General features: G+C 41.7%; 2 protein-coding genes and 1 non-coding gene across 6 annotated transcripts in view; 2 read left to right on the forward strand and 1 right to left on the reverse strand.

Annotated features, from left to right (window-relative positions):
• Commd1 (copper metabolism domain containing 1) overlaps window positions 1-620 on the reverse strand; it is a 116,837-nt gene extending 116,217 nt beyond the window's left edge. For 2 of the 4 annotated variants that reach the window (XR_005286985.2, XM_038343892.2), the window contains exon 1: window positions 246-618. Coding sequence is in view for 3 of the 4 variants with exons in the window: in XM_038343892.2 (XP_038199820.1) it covers window positions 246-422 (177 nt within the window). In the remaining variant the exon portion in view is untranslated. Of the gene's footprint in view, window positions 1-245 lie in introns of all 4 variants that reach the window. The other 2 variants (XM_038343883.2, XM_038343875.2) reach the window with 2 other exon arrangements.
• Window positions 621-5,708: 5,088 nt separating this feature from the next.
• Window positions 5,709-19,747, forward strand: Cct4 (chaperonin containing TCP1 subunit 4). The gene is made up of 14 exons (XM_038311289.1): window positions 5,709-5,985; window positions 8,332-8,384; window positions 9,268-9,357; window positions 9,892-10,000; window positions 10,793-10,935; window positions 12,935-13,056; window positions 13,504-13,636; window positions 15,230-15,369; window positions 17,090-17,186; window positions 17,539-17,649; window positions 17,727-17,857; window positions 18,381-18,615; window positions 19,216-19,329; window positions 19,552-19,747. Exons 1-14 carry the CDS (start codon window positions 5,859-5,861, stop codon window positions 19,564-19,566), a joined length of 1,620 nt encoding a protein of 539 aa, XP_038167217.1. The 5' UTR covers window positions 5,709-5,858; the 3' UTR covers window positions 19,567-19,747.
• Window positions 11,262-11,393, forward strand: LOC119806092. The gene has a single exon (XR_005284124.1). It is a non-coding gene; the product is annotated as a small nucleolar RNA SNORA41 (small nucleolar RNA).
• Window positions 19,748-20,770: the final 1,023 nt, after the last annotated feature.

A 20,770-nucleotide genomic window follows, 5' to 3' on the forward strand; every position in this document is an offset into this window, starting at 1 on the left:
CACGCCCTGCTGCAACCCATCAATCTTACAAAAGTCCGGGAAGGAGAAAACTCGAAACTTATCTACACTTCAGGCACAGAGACGTCTTAAAAAGCCAAGGGTTCGCGGGTATGTGACCCTAAAGCAAAGAGTGTAGCGAGCATCACGGGTCTGGAGGAGCCGCAGAGCTGCACCGGGCAGCGCCCGAGGCTGGGGGCGGGTCTGAGGCTGCGAGGGGGCAGCGCCGCCCGGTCTAACCGCAGTACCTTTAGAATGCCCCTCATCTTCGCCAGGAAGGGGCGGAACTCCTCCGGGGGCACTTCCGGATAGAGTTGACTGTGCAGCAGCTCCTCGGTGATACTCGAGTTTCCGTGGAACGCGTTCTGCGCCAGCCCGCTCAGCAGCCCGCTCAGGGGCTTGCAGCTCTCCAGCTCACCCGCCATGGCCAAGGCGGCTGCCGCCCAGCGGCTGAGCTCGGCTCGGCTACGGGGGCCGAGATGGGCCGTAACACCCGGCAAAGGCACCGTCTGGCCGCAAAGCTGGGCTCCTCCACTAGTCGGAATAAGCAGTTCTCGCTTTTGTTCTGCCACACACACCCACTGTTTTGATCACAGCCAAACCCGTTGAGTTTCCCTTTGGGTCGCTGTGCTTTCGCTGTTTCCTTTTTCACTCCGAAAGGCACTCAAAGATGGCTTGGTGGGATTACTCCTATGAGCTGTAACTCAAGAAGAGCGTCACTTTAACTCTTTGGTGGCTGTATCTCGTTCCAGAGTTTGCCGTGGTGTCTGCAGAAACCCCACACAAAGGGGTGTTTTGTTGTTGTTGTTGTTTGTATGTTTCTTTGTTCGTTTGTTTTTGAAACAGAAACTTATACTGCTTATCCCTACCTCCTGAGTTCTGGTATAAAGGCGTGTGCCATGCCTGGCTCAATCATTTTTTATATTGACTTTCAGACCTAATTTAAGAAATCGTATTGTCACTGTTTGTATACCGTTAATTCTTTAATGAAGGGTACATTATCCATGATTTTCTAAAAGGCAACTTGAGAAATGTTTTTTTTTCTTTTTTTTTTTTTTTTTTGATTTAGAGAAATGTTTTTGTGCATCCAAGAAAAACAACCCTGAGGCAAACTATACTTGTATGTTAAATGCTCCAATAGAGATTGCAAAAAGGCCAGGTGTGGTGGACACACCCTTACTCCCAACACCCAGGAGGCAGAGCAGTGCCAGCCTCTTCTACATAGTGAGTTCCACGAAGCCAGGCTATATAGAGACATCCTAGCTCAAACAAAGCAAACAAACAAAAGAGGTTGCAAGGAATGGATAGAAGAGAAAAGGGGGCAGAAAGGTAGCAAGTGAGACAAAACAGCGCTCTAAGCACATAACTTCTAAATCTTCCACCTGAAAAGCCGTGGTCAAATTATTCTCTGTGGTGTTTGCCATCTGACACATAGAAAAACTTATCTTGCAGTTTTTCGTTTCTCACATTTTTATTATGCTTACGTCGTGTGTGTGTGTGTGTGTGTGTGTGTCCACATGCCACAGCATGCGTGTGGAGGTTAAAAACCAAATTACAAGAATGGGTTCTCTTCTACCATGTGGATCCCAGAGACTGAACTTGTCAGGCTTGGCGGCAAGTGCCTTTACCCACTGAGCCATCTCTCTGGATCCATTTCTTTTCTTTTCATTAGAGATTTCTTTATTCATTTTATGTGTATGTGCCCTAGTGTGTGTATGTGCTCCACCTTCAGGCAGGTGCCCGAGAAAGTCAGAAGAGCGCTTTGGAGCTGCTGGAAATGCAATTACAAGAGGCTGTGACCCACCGGGTGTGGGTGCTGGGAACTGAACCAGGGTGCTCTGGAAGAGCAGTGAGTGTTCTTAACCCCTGAGCTGCCTCTCCAGCCTGGCCCCATTTCTTAGATTTTGAGAGTGAATACTACCTGGATATATTTTGGCTGCCTGTATTCCTATTTATTTACCCATTTTCTATAAAGTTTCTGTCACTTCAGTGATTGCCAAGAGCTGGGGGTTTTTTAGCATTTATTTACTGTGTGTATGTATATATGTGTATGAGTAGCTGCCACCATATGTGTGAAGAGATCAAAGGAAAGGAAAAAAAAGTTCGTTCTTCTGCTACTGCCACCAGGGGCTGCTATTGTCACAACTGCTGCTGCTGCAAATTGGCACCAGCTGCATTTTAGAAAGCTTTTCAAACAAAAGGCTCAAACTACAGCTATCTTTTATCAAATTTCAAATCACAGGTATTACAGATGGCAAACCTTGGCACAAGGCTATCAAGAGAATTTTCAAATGCAACAACTAGGACAAGACCCAGAAGCTCAACTCCAGGGAAACTTCAAACCCTATGAACAACACTTCTAGGCAAGATTCCCTTCCATCATGGCCAAATACGCTATTCTAAGTCCAAGCGAGCAAATGGTTCCAGGCAAGCAAGTAATAATTTTATAAACATTAAAAATGTAAACTGGGAGTTGGAAAGATGGGTCAGCAGTTTAGAGCACTCATTGCTTTTACAAAGGGCCCCGGTTTGATTCCCAGCACCCACACAGATGGATCCCAGCCACCTTACTGTAACCCAGCCCCACAGGTTCCAACACCCTCTTCTGACCTCCACAGGCACTGCACATATGTGTTGCACATACATGCATGCTGGCAAAACACACATGTAAAAATAAATAAGTCCTTTTAAAGTGTAAACTAAGAGGTTAAAGAGATGGTTCAGTGGTTTAGAGCATTTGCTGTTCTTGCAGGGGACCCAGGTTCAATTCCCAGCACCCTCATGGTGGTTCACAACCGTCTGTAACTCCAGTTCCAGGGGAATCCAGTGCCCTCTTCTGACCTCCGTGGGCACTGAGCATGCACGTGATGCATGCAGATACACACACGCGGGAGAAATACATATAAAATAAGTGAATTTTTAAAAATATAAACTGACTGGGGCTGGTGAGGTGCCTCAACAGATAAAGGTGTTTGCCGACAAACAATATAACCTGAGTGGGAAAGAACTGACTGCATAAAGTTGCTTTCTGACTTCCACACACATGCAGGACATGCAAGCCTCCCCTCCTCGCCACACACACATGCACACAAAAATAATACCTGTAATGTGAACTGACAGAGTGCAGATGCAAGGACCCTGTGGTTTTGCAATAAACTCTCCCTGCCTGGTCTCATCTCTACCTTTTCCAACTCTGCCTTTATTACCGTTTATTCTTCTCTGAGCCAGCCACTCGACAGTCTGTGCTAGCTATTCTACTAAGCTTCAGAGGATACAGAGATAAATGGTGGTCTCTGTCTTAAAAGCACATATTTTTGTAAGGAAAAAAAATAGATGCAAAGAATTTAATTCGAGTACAATGTCTTAGGTTCCTTGCTAATTAGTACCTGGAAGTAGAGACTAATGAGCTTAGCTTGCGCAGGTTACGGACGCAGGTGAAATGCTATGTCTCCACACGGAGGTGTGAGACAGTAACATTGAGAGTAGCATTGCAAGAGTGCTGATCCAGGGTAATCATCTGAAAGACAAGGACTAGCTGATATACGCATTCAGAAATCTATGTAATGCCACTTTTTATACTTGGCCAATAAGAAGGAACAAAATCCTCTGGTCATCTTGGGTTCTTGGATAGAACTTTTTTTTTTTTTTTTTTTTTTTTTTTTTAAGACAGGGGTTTTCTGTGTATCCCTGGCTGTCCTGGAACTCACTCTGTAGACCAAGTAAGCCTCAGAGATTCACCTGCCTCTGCCTCCCAAGTAGGTCACCAGGTGGGCTTTGGAAACAACTTTGTAACAAAAACAAATAAATGAAGAAAAACATAAATTTAAGTTTTACTCGACATAGAAGACTTCAGGAGAAAATGAAGAACAAAAAATAGTTTGAGCTAGACAATCATATGCTAACTAGACAAATTGTTAAAAAAAAAAAAAAGCAATGCATGACAAAGGGGTTTGAGCTAAGGCCCTAAGGCCTTTTAAGAAGATAAGGATCACTTTAACAAGGTTTGTTTGTTCAGACTTTCCTCAGCTTCCTGGTTCCTGGTCTCTGCACCTCTTCCTGAAGGCATAATGAAGGCCCCTTTCCTACAACACTTCTGGATCCTGCTTTCAGGGCCTGGAGACATCAGAGGGCCTGTGTTGAAAGAAAGAGGGTTACTTTTCTGTTGCTGTGCTAAAACACCATGACCAAGGCAATTTATAGAGCCAAGGGTTTTGTTTTGTTTTGTTTTTGTTTTCGAGGGGGAAAGGATATGGTTCCAGAGGGCTAAGAGTCCATCACGCACTGCAGGGAAGCTAGGCCACAGTTGGGCACAGCGGCAAGAACGAACAGCAGAGAGCTCACATCTCAACCTGAAAACTGGAAGCGGACCCAAACTGGGAATGGCTGGTAGCTTTCAAAACAAACTCTGCCCCTAGTGACACATTCACTCCAGCAAAGCTACACCCCTTAAACTTCTCCAATCAGAGCTACCAGCTGGGGACCAAGCATCCAAATATCTGAAACTATGGGAGACATCTCGTTCAAACCAGCACCAGTAACTGTTCCCCTCATAATACAGCAGTTGTTTCAACAACCATAGAATATTTGTGTGCTGCAAGGGGTAAACTGGTCTTTGGAAAAGATGTCTCCACTAGGGGCAGGCTTGAAAACTTCATCTCTTAGTCCTAATAGCCTGAATGTAAAAACTCCTCTTGATCGCAGGGGCCAAGTCCATGAAACAATTCTTCCTTAACCTACTGCGGGCATCTGCCACCTTACGGGCTCTTAATAATTAATTGTGAACTAATAGTGAACGAGTATCACCTATATGAACTGCCTTAGTCAATGATAGTGGTTATAGAAACCTGGCAGCTTACCTAAAGACAGTTCTGGCTCTGGACTGGCTTTTATTTGGGATTCAGCTTCATCATCAACGAAGACGATGGCACCCATTTCGTAGGATTATGATGAGGATTAGTTAAGGTAAAGGGTGTAAAGACGTCTCACTTTGTTTTTTTTAAAAAGATTATTTATTTATACAGTATTCTTCAGTATTCTGTCTGCATGTACACCTGCAGGCCAGAAGAGGGCACCAGACCACATTACAGATGGCTGTGAGCCACCCATGTGGTTGCCGGGAATTGAACTCAGGACCTTTAGGAAGAGCAGGCAGTGCGCTTAACCACTGAGCTATCTCTCCAGCCCAGACGTCTCACTTTGTTTAGCAGTTAACTGGTAATCGGTTATTAGATGTTTATATTCCGTATGTTTACGGGTTTGGCAGGCACAACTATTAAGATTCGGTGCCATTTATTTAACCAGTGTATGTATATCCCTAGGTAGCCAAAATGAATATAAAACAAAAGGGGAGAATCTACCCAATGCAAATCTCTCCTCCGATACCTTTACAAAGTGAATAAACTAGGAATAAAATTTAGATTTAGACGTCGAGAAAAAACCGACTGCACCACACCCCCTCCGGAACAAAGCCAGGGCTGTCATGGCTTCGTCAACACGACCAGCGTGAGCTAGAAACCTCCCGTCCATCCGCGGAGGATGAGACGTGGAGACAGCAAGTCTCCAACCACGCCTATAAATCCTCCCGCTCCCCGGCAGCTCCCAGGCACAAGGACAGGAGGGCAGTCCGCAGGCCGATCTCCGCGCGCAGGCTCCGCACCCGGCGCGCCGCGGACAGCCTTTTACGTCACGCCTGAGCCAGGAGCGGCGAAGGCCCCTTTCTCGGCTTCCGCCTCCTCTGCCGGCGTCGCTTTCTGGAAGGTTCGTGCAGGAGGAGGCGGCGGCCAGAGACCGTTACTCCGCAGCGGGCCGGAATCCGCGTCCATCGGTCCTCCTGAACCCGCGCCCACGTCGCCAAGGTCGCCATGCCGGAGAACGTAGCTCCCAGAAGCGGGGCGCCCGCCGCGGGGCCGGGCAGCCGCGGGAAAGGCGCCTACCAGGACCGCGACAAGCCGGCGCAGATCCGCTTCAGCAACATCTCCGCGGCCAAAGGTATCGCCCCCTCGCCGGCCCGCCCGAGCTCACTGTGACTTCGGCCCGGAGTGCGGGTTGTTCCGCCCCGGGGAGCGCCTCTTTGTGCGTGGAGGCCTTTGGACACGCCCCGTCGTGGGTCCGGGTGCCCCATAGTTTTCTCCCGCGGCCTCGTGCGGTGTGCGTCACGTGGGTGCGGACAGCTGCAGCCTAAAAGCCGAGGGCTGGGGCGGTGATCTTGAGATCTGACGCTTCCGAACGAAAGCGTGACGGTTGATAGGCCTAGTGATAGACGGCATAATTTATACAATAGTATTTCTTTTAACCGTACTCTATAAAGATGCAATTTAAATGGGCTCTGCTTGGCTCGGTGGTCTTGTTTGGACAGTAGTGTAAGTTGGGTGTGTTCCGTGGAACTGGCAGGTGGAGCACTGTCAGGTAGCGCCTGGTGAAACCCAGACAGACCTGAGTTGTAGTCTCTGCGTGTTGTTATCTTAAGTTTTTTAGATTCTGAACTAAAGTAGTTCCCATACTGCAAATTCGGGGAAGATAGCTTTCTGTAGTTGTAAGGATTTAGAGAAACAGCTGAAATAGAAGGAACATGGAAGGAAAATTATGAACAGAGCCTTAGAGGGCCTTGCCTGAGTATGTCTGGAATGTAGTTGTTTGGGTTGGGGAAAAAGAGGCATGGTGAGAAGTGAAATTGCAAAGGTCCATACCTTGAAGGACCTGGATCCTGGAAAACGTGGGACTTTCTTTCCAGTACCACCTTAAGTGGGGTGAGGTAACAGGTCATGTGTCGGGTTGCTGGGAAGATGAAATGTGAGGTGTGTAAAGTACACCTCGCGGGCATTGCAAGTCACCAGCCCCGCTGTAAGAAGAGCGGGCAGGAGGATAAAAGGAAGTCACTTTGATCAGATGGGCGCTGGGAAGTTTGGAGAGACTACCTAATACCTGGAAATCGAGTCATTAACTACTTAAGTGGTGGTGGAATCTTTGAGATGTTGAAAAATAAAGTCTAGGGCCATCTGAGTGACCAAGAAACTGTATGCTGTATTACAAAATGAGAAATTCACTTCAGGTGACATCCTAGTTACGGTTTCTATTGCAGTGAGGAAACACCGGGACCAACACTAACTTGGGGGGTAGGGTTATTTGGTTACACTTCCTTGGTAGTCGGAACTCAAATGTCAGGAACCTACAGGCAGGAGTTGATGACCATGGAGGAGTGCTATTTTCTGGCTTTTTCCTTGAGGTTTGCTCACCTGGCTTTCTTATAGAACTCAGGACCACCTGCCAAAGGAAATGGTCCCATCCACAGTGGATTTGGCCCTCCTCCATCAATCACTAATTCAGAGCATTTCCTACAAGCTTGCCTGCAGCCCAGCCTTAATTGTCATTTTCTCAATTGAAGTTCCCTCTGAGATATCTTTAACTGTGTCAGGTTTACAGAAACTGTCCAACACTGTCACCTTTCAAAAGCAAGGTGCACCAAAAAATTCAAACAGGACAAAGGGGAAGCCATGCATGTAGGAAGGAGGGGGTCACCCAAATTGCCTGTAAACCTAACTAGTTATTCAAAGAGCAAAGGGCAAACTAGTTTTTCCAAAACAAAACCCTAGGAAGTAAGAAAGGCTTCTGCCAGATAAAGCTTGAGTTTAGTTCTGGGCACTAATTTATTTTGGTGTTATCTGGTTAACTATCCCCTTGTCCCCAAATACACCTGCTAATGATGAGGAAAATTGCACAGACACAAAATACAGGTAGCTCAGTGTGAATCATTTAACAGTCTCTGTCTTGTACTTAGCCTGTGCTACAGATTAACCTTCTAGAAATGCAGAGTCTGAAATACTGTATTTCGGTAGTGAGTATCTTGAAGCCGGTCCGCTAAGATCACCTGAAACTGATATTGACCACTAGACCAAAGTCATGAAATGCATAAGACATAGTACCGTTTATACTCTGTATAAAGAATTTCTGTTAAATTCTTTACTCTTTGCCTGATACGGGCAAAAGCATACTACTAGTTGTGGAATACAGAAAAATGATTAGACTATGGGCCCTACAAATGTGCTTCCAGCAGATTATGTTCTAGTGGGAGAAAGCAGATGAGTGAGTTGTGTACTGTGTTAGGCCGCCTTAACTGTTCCCTGCTGCTTGTCCTGTTTTAACCAATAAAAGAAATAAAACTCTCAGAACATAAGACTAGATTGTGCCAGTTTGAATCTCACAGGAATCCTGAGAATGTGTTCTGCATAGGCATAACGCATGTGAAGTGTTCTAGTTTATACCATAATCTGATAGGACAAATTTGAAACAAAGCACATTGCTCTTTTAAGTCTTGGTTTCTGTTTTTCTATTTAACAGCCGTTGCTGATGCCATTAGGACAAGCCTTGGACCTAAAGGAATGGACAAAATGGTATAAATAAGTTATTCTTGACAGCTCCTGTTTACATTCTGAGGTCTGATGAAAGTTTGTGCCGTGTGGGGCTGGCAAATAGTTCAGAGATAGTTCAATGGTAGTGCACTTGCCTCTATGGAACAAGGCCCTAAGTTGGAACCCTTACATATGCTGCTCCCTCTCCCTCCTCAAATCCCTTCAAAGTGTTAGAATTCATTAAAAGGAGAGATACTTAGATAGTATTTAACTATATAGTTCAATTCCTTTTGAGTTGTTTGTTATTTGAGTCAGTCTTAAATATCTGAGACTGTCCTTGATCCCCCTGCCTCTGCTTCAAGTATAGGCATCACAAGCTTGTACTGCCATGTTTGGCTCTTTATTTATTCCTTTATTTTGAAGCCTGAACTTAATCCTTCTGTTTCAGCCTCTGGGTGCTGGGATTACAAGTATGAACTGTCATGCCCCATTCAACTTTTCAGATTGTTATCACCCCACCCCGCCCCCCATGATCCTCTAGCCCCCTCCCAGCCGCCTTTCTTCTAGTCCTTGGACCCAAACTTTTTTTTTTAATTGACTGGCGGTATGAAACAGTTACAGTGTAATAACTTTGGATTGATGTATCCTCAAATTTAAGAGGTAGATCTGACACCTCTGATCTCTGAGCACTGCCCTCAGATGTGTGCATACGCACACACTTAAACATAACAATAAAGTAACCTGACAGAGCTAGTTACTTTTTTTGCAAAAGTTGAGTAGAAACTGAATGTTCTTATATTGTTATACTAATGAAAGGAAAGAATTTAAAATTAAGTAACATGTATACATTAACTTGTTTGTAATAGTAAAATGAAATAGTGCTTGTAGAGTACTGGATTAAATTTCTCAAAAACAAATTTTCTAGATTCAAGATGGAAAAGGTGATGTGACCATTACAAATGATGGTGCCACCATTCTGAAACAAATGCAAGTATTGCACCCAGCAGCCAGAATGGTAAGTGTAAATAAGTGGTTTGCTTTTTGAGACAAGATGTTCACTGTATAGCTCAGGCTAGCCTTGAACTTGGCAGCAGTTCAGCTTCATCCTCCTGAGTACTGCAGTATAGCATGGGCATGTGCTGTCTGGTTAAGTGGTTTGTTTTTAACTGTATTTGTATGGTATTTAATGGAGTTAAAATTTATACTATTTAAACAGGTAAAATTTTATACCTTTATGCTAAAAATATGCATTTTTAAGATGCTGTTTTTTGAGTATGAGGTGTTCTATAAGAGAACTAATTTTATTTGCTTATTTCTGAGACCTTCTCTGTACAATCCATATTCTAAACTAGAGGCCATTATAAGAATAATTTTGTGTACCACAAATCGAACAGTTTATCTTTAAATGAAGCCCAAAGTAAACTACAAATGGAATGTGAGGAATGTATTGAATTTTGTAATTCTGTGTTGGTGACATTGGTGTGGTAGTTGGAGTTAGGTGTTCCTGGGCTTTCGTTTCTCAGCATCTTGGCATGCTCTGTTTACACAGCTGGTGGAGCTGTCTAAAGCTCAAGACATAGAAGCAGGGGACGGCACCACGTCGGTTGTCATCATTGCTGGCTCTCTCTTAGACTCCTGCACCAAGCTTCTGCAGAAAGGTATGTAGAATATGCTTGTATACTAAGAATGACAGAAGTTTTTTAAAAGGTGCAAAATGCATAAAAGCTAGGTTATTAAGTAATATGGAATTTAATATTTAATTTGAAGTAACTAATTTTTTACCAAGAATTTTTATTTTGCTTTTGATTTGCAAGACTTCCCTTTTAGAAATAGAGTTCTGCTTTTCAAAAATAAATGATAGTAGTATTATTAGTCTAAGGCTTTCAAAGATGTCTTAGATGAGAAAAATAGAACTCTAAGTTAATCATATTAACAACTCTGGTCACCCTGCTTTAATTTTACATGAAAATGTATTGGATCTGTTTCAGGTAGAACAAGTAGAAGTTAACTGCTATCCATAACCAGCAGTTATTTAGCCATTTTAAGATTTATTATGTATACAGTGTTCTGTCTGCGTGTACATCTGCAGGCCGGAAGAGGGCACCAGACATCACTACAGATGGTTGTGAGCCACTGTGTGGTTGCTGGGAATTGAACTCAGGACCTATGGAAGAGCAGGCAATGCTCTTAACCGCTGAGCCATCTCTCCAGCCTCCTTTAGCCATTTTCTTTGCAATTAAATTATAAATTAGTTTGAGTGAAAAATATTTGGAGCCTCGTAGTATAGTGTAGTAGTTTAATATTTGCCTAGCATGCTTGGAGTCCCTGGGGTCAACCTGAGGACAAAGGAGGAAGGGAAAGTTTTAAATTACTTTGACATTTTAATGAGTAAAACATTTTAAAATATGACATGGTAGTTTGTCATAATTAACTTGGTTCATAAATGACAGGTATCCATCCAACCATCATTTCTGAATCATTCCAAAAAGCTTTGGAAAAGGGTCTTGAAATCCTTACTGACATGTCTCGACCTGTGCAGCTGAGCGACAGAGAAACTTTGTTAAATAGCGCAACCACTTCATTGAATTCAAAGGTGAGACTATCACTGAGGGACAATTAAATTACAGCTAAAGGTGTGTTACGGTATTGTCATGAATGCTGTACTGTATCTAACATTGCCTCAAGAACAACTGGGTGGGGGTGGAGAGATAGCTCAGAGGTTAAGAACACTGGCTGCTCTTCAGAGATTCTGAGTTCAATTCCCAGCAACCACATGGTGGCTCACAGCCATCCGTAATGAGATCTGGTTCCCTGTTCTGGGCTGCAGATGTACAGAACACTGTATGCATAATGAATACATCAAAAAAAACTGGGTCATAATAGTTTCTGTAACTGAATTGGTTTTAAGATTGTGGTAAGCCCCACAGGTACTGGTCTGCAGCTGATCTCACGGTGGCGGTTGTAGCATTCCTCTGTGGGATAGAGACTGTTACACAATTTCATGCCTCTTTCTTAGCCAAACAGAAAGGGGCCTGTGTGTGACAGACACAAGAAAAAAAAAAGATTGAGGTAAAATGATCAATAATGCTAACAAAAGAATTAGAAGATTCTCTGGGCGGTGATGGCGGGTGCCTTTAATCCTAGCACTTGGGAGGCAGAGGCAGGTGAATGAATCTTTGTGAGTTCAAGGCCAGCCTGGTCTCTTTAAGTCCCAGGACAACCAGAGCTACACAGAGAAGCCCTGTCTCTAAACACCACCACCACCCAAAAAAAAAAAGGAGTTTGTTGTAGGTGCCATATCCATTTCTAATTTTTTCTTTTACTGCATTTTAACACTTTTTTGGTAAAGCTAAGTCCTAGGCTTTGAAATGCTATTGGGAACTTCCCATCTGCAAATCAAAGGCTGCCATATTTTAACTCAACATGGATTGCCCGTCCATACTGGCCAGCTCTTTATGTGTGTGCTCCTTTTTTTTACCTATAAAATTTAAAATAGTAATGTAACAAAATTTAGGGGAAATTTCAGGTGAAATAATAAAGATTTAAAAGTCGGGGCTGAAGAGAAAAATATCCATACACATATTTTTTTTAAGTTTATAAGCAAGAATTTTAATAAAAACTTTTCATGTTACCATCTGCTCTATCATTGTTTCTCCAAGTACAATTCATTTTTTTGCATTCATTTCCTCTAGTTACAAATCTAAATGGTATTTATGTAGAACATAGTAACAACAGTGCACATCTTTGGTGTGGGCCTCGGTCTCTTTTTAATTTTACTTTTTAATTTTACTTTTGAGACAGGGCTTCTGTGTAACAGCTCCTGCTATCCTAGAACTATCTCTGTAGACCAGGCTGACCTCAAACACACCTACCTCTGCCTCCTGGTTGCTGGGATTAAAGCCTTGCCTAGATAGATAGATGGGTAGATGAATCATTAATAAATAAGCAAACAACCTAGATGGTGTTAGATAGAAACAATAAGCAATATTTTTAATGTTCTAGAACTGGTCAAGTATGTTACTTGAGACAGTAACCTCTCTGTTTCTGTCCACGAAGGACATGAAGAAATTTGATGAGTACTAGCCATTTGCTGTTTAATTTAGGAAATCTTCATATAAAATTGGGTGCTTTTTTTGTTTTCTATAAAACTATTAGCAATCTAGATACTAGCACTCTAGATGCCAGGTGTTGATATAATAAAAGAAAAGCATATGTGTTATATCTGGCAAACTGGATGGTAGGAACATCTTTTTTTTTAATTTATTTGTATTTTAAGTACATCTGTGTTTTGCCTGCATGTATGTCCAAGTGAAAGCATTAGATCACTTGCAGCGGGAGTTAGAGCCACTTGTGAACTACCCTGTGGGTGCTGGGAATTGAACCATTCCTTTGGAAGAGTAGCCACTGCTCCTAACTCAGCCATCTCTTCAGCCTTGGGGTGGGGAGGGCGTCTTTAACCATTGGTCTCCTCTGGGTATCCTTTAGCTACCATATCCAAATAGGTGGTAACAAGCCCTTGCAAATCCAAGATTGTTTGGTTGTTTTGTCTTTAATTACTGCGTCTCTGAAAGTAACTTTCTGTTTTAATCTAGGTTGTCTCTCAGTATTCAAGTCTACTCTCTCCAATGAGTGTCAATGCAGTGATGAAAGTGATCGACCCAGCCACAGCCACCAGTGTAGATCTTAGAGATATTAAAATAGTGAAGAAGCTTGGGTAAGCATCTCTAATTTCAACTCCAGTGTTGCCCAAACCAGATGCCTTTCTAGGAAGAGCTGGGTGTGATGGTTTAGACATAAAATCCTAGCACTTGGGAAGCTTGGGCGAGAGGATACCTGTGAATTCAGGCCAGCCTGGACTATAATATAGTGAGTGCCACGTCAGTCTAGACGAGCTAGAGTGAGGTTCTGTCTTGGAACTAAACAAAGCACAACAAATAGATCCTTAGGCTGATCACCTTCCTGGTCCAGTGGATATAACATGGGCGAAAAATAACTTCTCTAAGAGTAAAAATTAGGAAACATTTGCTGGCTTGAACTTTTTTGGTATGGTAATCTTAAGGATTTGCGTTTACTTCCATATGGCGGGGTGGAAGTGTATTCTGGGAATGGGCTCTGAGAATGAAACGGAAGCACTTTTCATAGTTCTGATTATTTTTCATAGGGGGACAATAGATGACTGTGAGCTGGTGGAAGGGCTCGTTCTCACCCAGAAAGTGGCAAATTCTGGCATCTCAAGAGTTGAGAAGGCCAAAATTGGGCTTATTCAGTTTTGCTTATCTGCTCCTAAAACAGATGTAAGTAAAATCCAAGTTGGTTCCTGTTGTAACTTCTTAATAAGATGTGTTCTTAAAGATAAAAATTGAAAATACTGTATTAGTGATGTCTTTAAAATGTAGATCTCAAAAGGATTAATAAAATGGAGACAAAAATAAAAATTGTTGCAGCTACAGCCATCACAGAAAGAGCCGTGTATATGTCGTATTCATTCCTTGTGTTTTCAGATTGTGTCCAGCTTTCAGTACGCTGAGACATCACTTACTGGAGCCCATAGGGATTTTATTTTTGTGTGCAAGTAAGCCTTAGACTAACTTGATAGCCAAACTATAAAAATCACTTCATTCTTAAGATATCCATGTATTAGTATAATTCTCTAAAAGGAGTGTTTGCCCCTCAAATTTGTTTTCCTAACATATAGGTGTATTGTTCAGTATTTGATTTCTCAAAAAGGTTGAGGCCATACAAAAATTAATGGTTAATTTCTTTTTTTTTTTCTGTCTTGGTTTTTCAAGACAGGGTTTCTCTGTAGCTTTGGAGCCTGTCCTGGAACTAGCTCTGGTAGAACAGGCTGGCCTTGAACTCACAGAGATCCGTCTGCCTCCCAAGTGCTGGGATTAAAGGCTTGCACTGCCTGGCAGTAGTTAATTTCTAACATTGATAAGGCTTGTCTTGTGTTTTTTTTTTGTTGTTGTTGTTGTTTTTTTGGTTTTTTTTTTTTGTTGTTGGTTTGAGACAGTCTGTTTATCTGTCTATTTCTCCTTCCCCCCTCCCTTTCTTCCTTTCCTCTTTCTGGAACTCATTATATAGACCTTGCTGACCTCAAATCTACAGAGATCACCTGTCTCTGCCTCTTCTACCTGCTGGTATTAACATGTGGACCACCATGTCTAGGTCTGTCACAAGTCATAGAGTTAAAGGATACAGTTGAAATTGTTTCTATAATACATATGATATTGGCAAGCTAGAGCAGTAAAAAGAAGAAATTGTTTTTATAACACATATGACATATAGAAAATTTTTATATTGGGGAAGAGTAACCATTTTGCATTTGTCAGTTATCAAAAATGTACTTGCAAAAAAGTTTCAGACGAGCTGGAGAGATGGCTCAAAGTTAAAAGTGGTAGCTCCTCTTTCAGAGGTCCTGAGTTCAATTCCAAGCAACCACATGGTGGCTCACAGCCATTTGTAGTGAGATGGCATCCTCCTCTGGCCGCAGGTGGAGCAATATATACATAGTAAATAAATCTTTAAGAAAAAAAGTTTCAGGCAGTAGAACCTGCTGTGGTCATGCACACACCTATAATCCCAGCCCTCAGAGGTGGCTGGATGTTGAATTCAAGGCCAGCCTGAGCTATATGATGAGGCTTTGTCTTTCAAACATACAAAAATCAGTACTGGGTATGCTTAAAATTTTATAATGAAACAGCTTTAGCCAGGTGGTGCACACCTTTAATCCTAGCACTCTTGATTTCCTGGACGGCTTGGACTATATATATATGTTGTTTTAGAACTTCTGTGTATGCCTATTTAACTGTTTGGTGTGGGTTGGTCTTTTACTTTCTATTAGAATCTCTTGCTGTAAATAATTATTGTATTCTTGTTCTGATCAGATGGATAATCAGATAGTAGTATCTGACTATGCCCAGATGGATCGAGTGCTTCGAGAAGAAAGAGCCTATATTTTAAACTTGGTCAAGCAGATAAAGAAAACAGGATGCAATGTCCTTCTCATACAGAAGTCTATCCTAAGGTCAGGGACTGTTTATTTTCTTATTCCTGAATTTATAATTGATTTGTGGTTCCTACTAGTAATTTTTTAAAACAATATTTTATATATATGTGTGCCTGAGTGTGTACACCACATGTGTGCAGGAGCCCTTGGAGGTCTGAAGAAAATGATGAATGCCATGGAACTAGTTTATGAGGCAGCTAAGATCTGCCAAATAAACAGTTGTTTAGTATCTAACACATGGAAAACTTAGAGTTAGCATTGTGGTGCATCATATTTTCATTAATAAAGTTATCTCTTGATAACTTGAACATTGGAATATGTAATTTTTCTAGATTTTAAGAAATGAAGACTGAACATAGTTGTTCATGCCTATAATCCCAGTACTCAGAAGGCTAAGGCCAAAGGATTGCTGGGAGTTAGGCCAGTCTAGGATGGAGTAAGGCCTTTTTAAAAAGAAAAAAGGGGCTGGAGAGATGGCTCAGTGGTTAAGAGCATTGCCTGCTCTTCCAAAGGTCCTGAGTTCAATTCCCAGCAACCACATGGTGGCTCACAACCTTCTGTAATGGGGTCTGGTGCCCTCTTCTTGCCTGCGGGCATACACACAGACAGAATATTGCATACATAATAAATAAATAAATGAATGAATGAATGAATGAATGAATATTATTTTTTAAAAAAAAGAAAAGGATTAGAGAGTGGCTGCTTTGTTTTGTTTTTGAGCTCGCTTATTGCTCTGGGACTCAGGTTTGTTTCCCAGCATCCACATGGCCTCACATAGAGCTCCAGCTCTGGGGATGACACCCTCTTCTGAGAGCCGTGGACAGCAGGCAAAGCAGTCATACACATAAACGTAAAAAAGAAGAAAACAAGCATGACATAGCTTTTAAAAAGCTGTTTGTTCTAAAACTAACTGGTTGGGGCTAGAGGTATAGTTGAATCACTAGTGTTTGCTTACGTGCACAAAGCCCTGGTTTGATCCCCAGCATGACAGAAACTGGATATGGGATCAGTGCCAATACTCCTGGCAGCAGTGGTCCATAGATAATAGAATTCTCAAATTTGAGCTTTTTTTTTTCTCTCTTTTGGATTTTATTTTGCTTTTTAAGTAAATAGACACATTCCCATTTGCACTGATAATAAGCTATGTCAGAAGGTACCATGGGGACATAGATTCCTTTTTTAGCAGGTAAAAGGCAGTTTTAATCCCATCATTTACTGACTCTGAGTAAATTTTTTCCAAAACTCAGTTTTTGCTTAACTTTCATCAGTGATGGAAATATCTTTCTTGCTAGCATCACATGACTACCAGTTCTAGGCTGGTTTCCGCTCATTTGTGGGAATTAGTCATGCTTCTAATATATAGAGTTATTACTAATGTTCACTCAACAAAATGCTCATTTGTTAAGAAGAATCATATAATTACTTGTGTTGTATAGTTTTGTGTTATAATAAGTTTTCTGGTAAAATTAGAAACCTTCGGAATTTTGAACTTCTGCTGGGCATAATGGCACGAGTCTTTCTTTGATCCTAGCACTTAGGAGGCAGAGGTAGGCAGGTTCTGAGTTCCAGGCAGAACAGTGTACATAAGGAGACTTTGTCTCAAAAAGAGAATTTTGATTTTTAAATGAATATCAAAAGCGTTTTCCCTCATAATTGACCATTTGAATAGCAGTAAAACTAAAATTTTAACTACAGAATAATAAAATTCTTTAATCTAACATAACACTTTATATTTCAGAGATGCGCTTAGTGATCTCGCATTACATTTTCTGAATAAGATGAAGATTATGGTGGTTAAGGATATTGAAAGAGAAGACATTGAGTTCATTTGTAAGGTAAAATAGTAATGTATGTAAAAATATTCATTTGCATGTATCGTGGGTATGGTTATTTTGAGTGCTGCACGTAAGTCCATGCACCACATGGCCCCCCTCAGAGGCCTACTAAACTTAATATGGGTTTGTGAACTGTCATGTGGCTGCTCTAGAGGAGCCCCCAGTCGATTACTGAGCCATGACTCTAGCCTCAACAGTGGCATTTTTATTATTATTACTTTTATTGTTTGTTTTGCATGCTGAATATTGGATCCAGTGCTTGGAATAATATACCAGACAGGTGCTTGTTCTACTATTGAGTTCTATCTCTAGCAGTGTTTTCTTGACTTGCGGATGTATTATCTTTTCCCAGACAATTGGAACCAAACCAGTTGCTCATATTGACCAGTTCACTACTGACATGCTGGGTTCTGCTGAGTTAGCAGAGGAAGTCAGTTTAAATGGTTCTGGAAAACTGTTCAAGGTAACAATATTACAGTTAAGTTTTATTATATTTCTTCTCTCCCTCCCATTACCTAATTTGTAATTTGTTCACTAAAGATTACAGGTTGTACAAGCCCAGGCAAAACAGTTACAATTGTTGTGCGTGGTTCTAACAAACTGGTGATTGAAGAAGCTGAGCGCTCCATTCATGATGCTCTCTGTGTTATTCGCTGCCTAGTAAAGAAGAGGTAATAACAGTTTTTGAATTTTGATTACATTTATGAGGGGGCGTGTGGACATGCAGGCACAATACAGCATGTACATGGAGAACAAGTTGAGAGATCTCTTCTTCCATCATGAAGGTTCCAGGAACTAAGCTTCAGTTGGTTGTCAGGCATTTTACCTGCTGAACATCTTGCTGCCCCTGGTATTTTGAAGACTAGTTTGAGGGCCTGGGATGTAGTTGTTTAGTTTATAGTACTTCCTAGTTGTGCAAAGACCTGGTTCAACCCCCACCCAGCACTGCTTAAACTGTGTGTGGTGGGACACACCTATATAATCCTAGCACTCAAGAGGTGAAGGAAGAAGGGTCAAAGGTTCTATTTCTACCTCCAGGTAGTGCAAGTCCCAGGCTAGCCTGAATACACAATACCCTACCTTTAAAAGACAGCTAAACTGCTATATTTTAGCTTTTTAAAGTTAAATAATAAATTGTTATTTAAATAGCTTCCTTTGGGGTAAAAATATGCTAAAAATATTTGTGAATTTCAGAGCTCTTATTGCAGGCGGTGGTGCTCCAGAAATAGAGTTGGCCCTAAGACTGACTGAGTACTCACGAACACTGAGTGGTATGGAATCCTACTGTGTTCGTGCCTTCGCAGATGCCATGGAAGTCATTCCATCTACACTAGCTGAAAATGCTGGCCTGAATCCCATTTCTACAGTAACAGAACTAAGAAACCGGCATGCCCAAGGAGAAAAAACTACAGGCATTAATGTCCGAAAGGTAATTTATGCTTGTTGGTGAAAAGAAACATTTATTGTTTTGTCATTGTTGGTTGGTTGAAAGGCTTTGTAGTTAAAGGTAGTGTGATTTTGTGCGTGTTTTTAATCCCAGCCTGGTCTACAGAGCCAGGTTCTAGAATAGCCACGGCCATACAAAGAAACCTTGTCTTAAAAAACAGAGCAAAAAACAAGTAGTATAATTTTGAATTGAAACCTGGGAAGATGCTAATATATCCTTCAGAGTAAAGATGATACTATGGGAATAGCGTTCAGTAACCACCATTTACTAACTAGGAAGCTAGTCTGAGCTTTAATTTCCTTAGCTGCAAAGATACAGCTTGTGATAGGTCTTTTGTGGCGACACTAGTTAGGCACGTGTGAGTGTGAATTATTTTTTCTCTTTAAACATCCCTTTTAGCCTGCCAGGAAAATACAGGAGAGTGACAGCTGTCCCCTTACTAATTGTTTGATTGTGAAGACAGTACATAATGGGGAAATAATGAGCCTAGATCCTAGTTCTTGAGTATACAGCGCTCCAAAGAATGTCACTTCTAGGTCTGTTATGTGTGGTCAAATACTGAAAGTGTCTGCCTCTCTACAGGGTGGAATTTCCAACATTTTAGAGGAAATGGTCGTCCAGCCTCTGTTGGTGTCAGTCAGTGCTTTGACCCTAGCCACTGAAACCGTCCGGAGCATTCTGAAAATTGATGATGTGGTAAGCAGATGGGGTTGACAATTCCTGCAAGGTCAAAAAGGCGGCCTTGGAAGTTTTATTTTTTGCTTAAAAGTGTGCCGCCCACCAAAATGATAACAATTCATAACTTAATTTTCTTATCTCTAAAAATGAGACAAAATGTAGATAATTACCTTAAACACGATACAACATTTATGTCGTTACAAGCTTTGAAGCCTGATCTTTTTCTTTCTCTCTTACCAGGTAAATACTCGATAATCTGGATAAGGCTGACTGGCTGGGAGCGTGTGGACAGTGACTAGAGTGGGGTGACCACCTTGGTGTCCGTGTCCAGAAGCTTGCTTCTTCAGTTTTTGGACATTGTCTCCCAGTTGGCATTTCTTTGAAATTGTATTGAAACAATTGAATGAAAATATTAAATACTTGGTTTCAGACTGCATATTAATTTTTCACTCCCAAATTATATTGGTTTTAGTATTTTGGGGGAAAGCCTGTAGGCAAACTATACCCCGCAAAATTTAATCTTTACATTAAGTTAAATTTTACTATGCCTTAATTCTGTGTATTCTATTAACTTTCTTGTTCATTTATGGTTGTGTTATATCCTAGGCCAGTGTAGAACTCACTATTAGTATGACCTTGAACATATAATCTTGTGCCTTCACCATCCAAGTGCTAGAATTAACAGGTGTGCATGGTAGTGCTTCCCCCACCCAGTGCTGAGCATGGAACCCAGGGCTTTGTGCATACTAGGCAGGAATTCTACCAACTCCAGCTGCTTCCCCTCCTCTGGTTTGGACTGCTATTTTATTTTTGAGATAGTGTCTCATGTAGCTATGTCTGGAACTTGTCACATCACAGAGAACTATCTCAATTCCTCATCCTCCCACCTCAGCCTCTTGGATGCTGAGATTATTGCAGCCAGATATAAGGTTTTTGTAATTGTGTCTTTTCAGGAGAAGCATACTTGGTTATAAGAGGACAACTTGAAAAATCAGTTTTTCTAGCCAAGTGGGTTTCAACAGTCAAACTCAAGTTGTCAGGCTATCTTGATGACCCCTAGGTGTAAGTTTTTCTGTGAACTCCAGTATTACTTTTTTCTATTACTATGGTAATACACCATGACCAAGGCAATTTATAGGGGAAAAAAAGTTTATTATGGACTTACAATTCCAAAGGGATGAATCCGTGTGGTGGAGGGAGGGAACAGGGCTGGAATGATGCCTCATCACCAGGTTCAGTTCCCAGCGCTCACAGGGCAGCTTACTATTGTACCTTCAGTTCCAGGGATTCCATCATGTTTATACAGACACAGGCAAAACAATCCACAGAAAGTCCAGAGTGGTGAGGCTGAAGAGACCTGGGTTTAGTTATCAGCAAATAGTACGCACAGCCTTTCCTAACTCCAGCTCCAGGAGTATGTTCCCATTCTGACCTGTATAGGTACCATGCACGCACATGG

Source organism: Arvicola amphibius, chromosome 1 (genome assembly GCF_903992535.2).
Source record: "Arvicola amphibius chromosome 1, mArvAmp1.2, whole genome shotgun sequence".
Lineage (NCBI taxonomy): Eukaryota > Metazoa > Chordata > Mammalia > Rodentia > Cricetidae > Arvicola > Arvicola amphibius.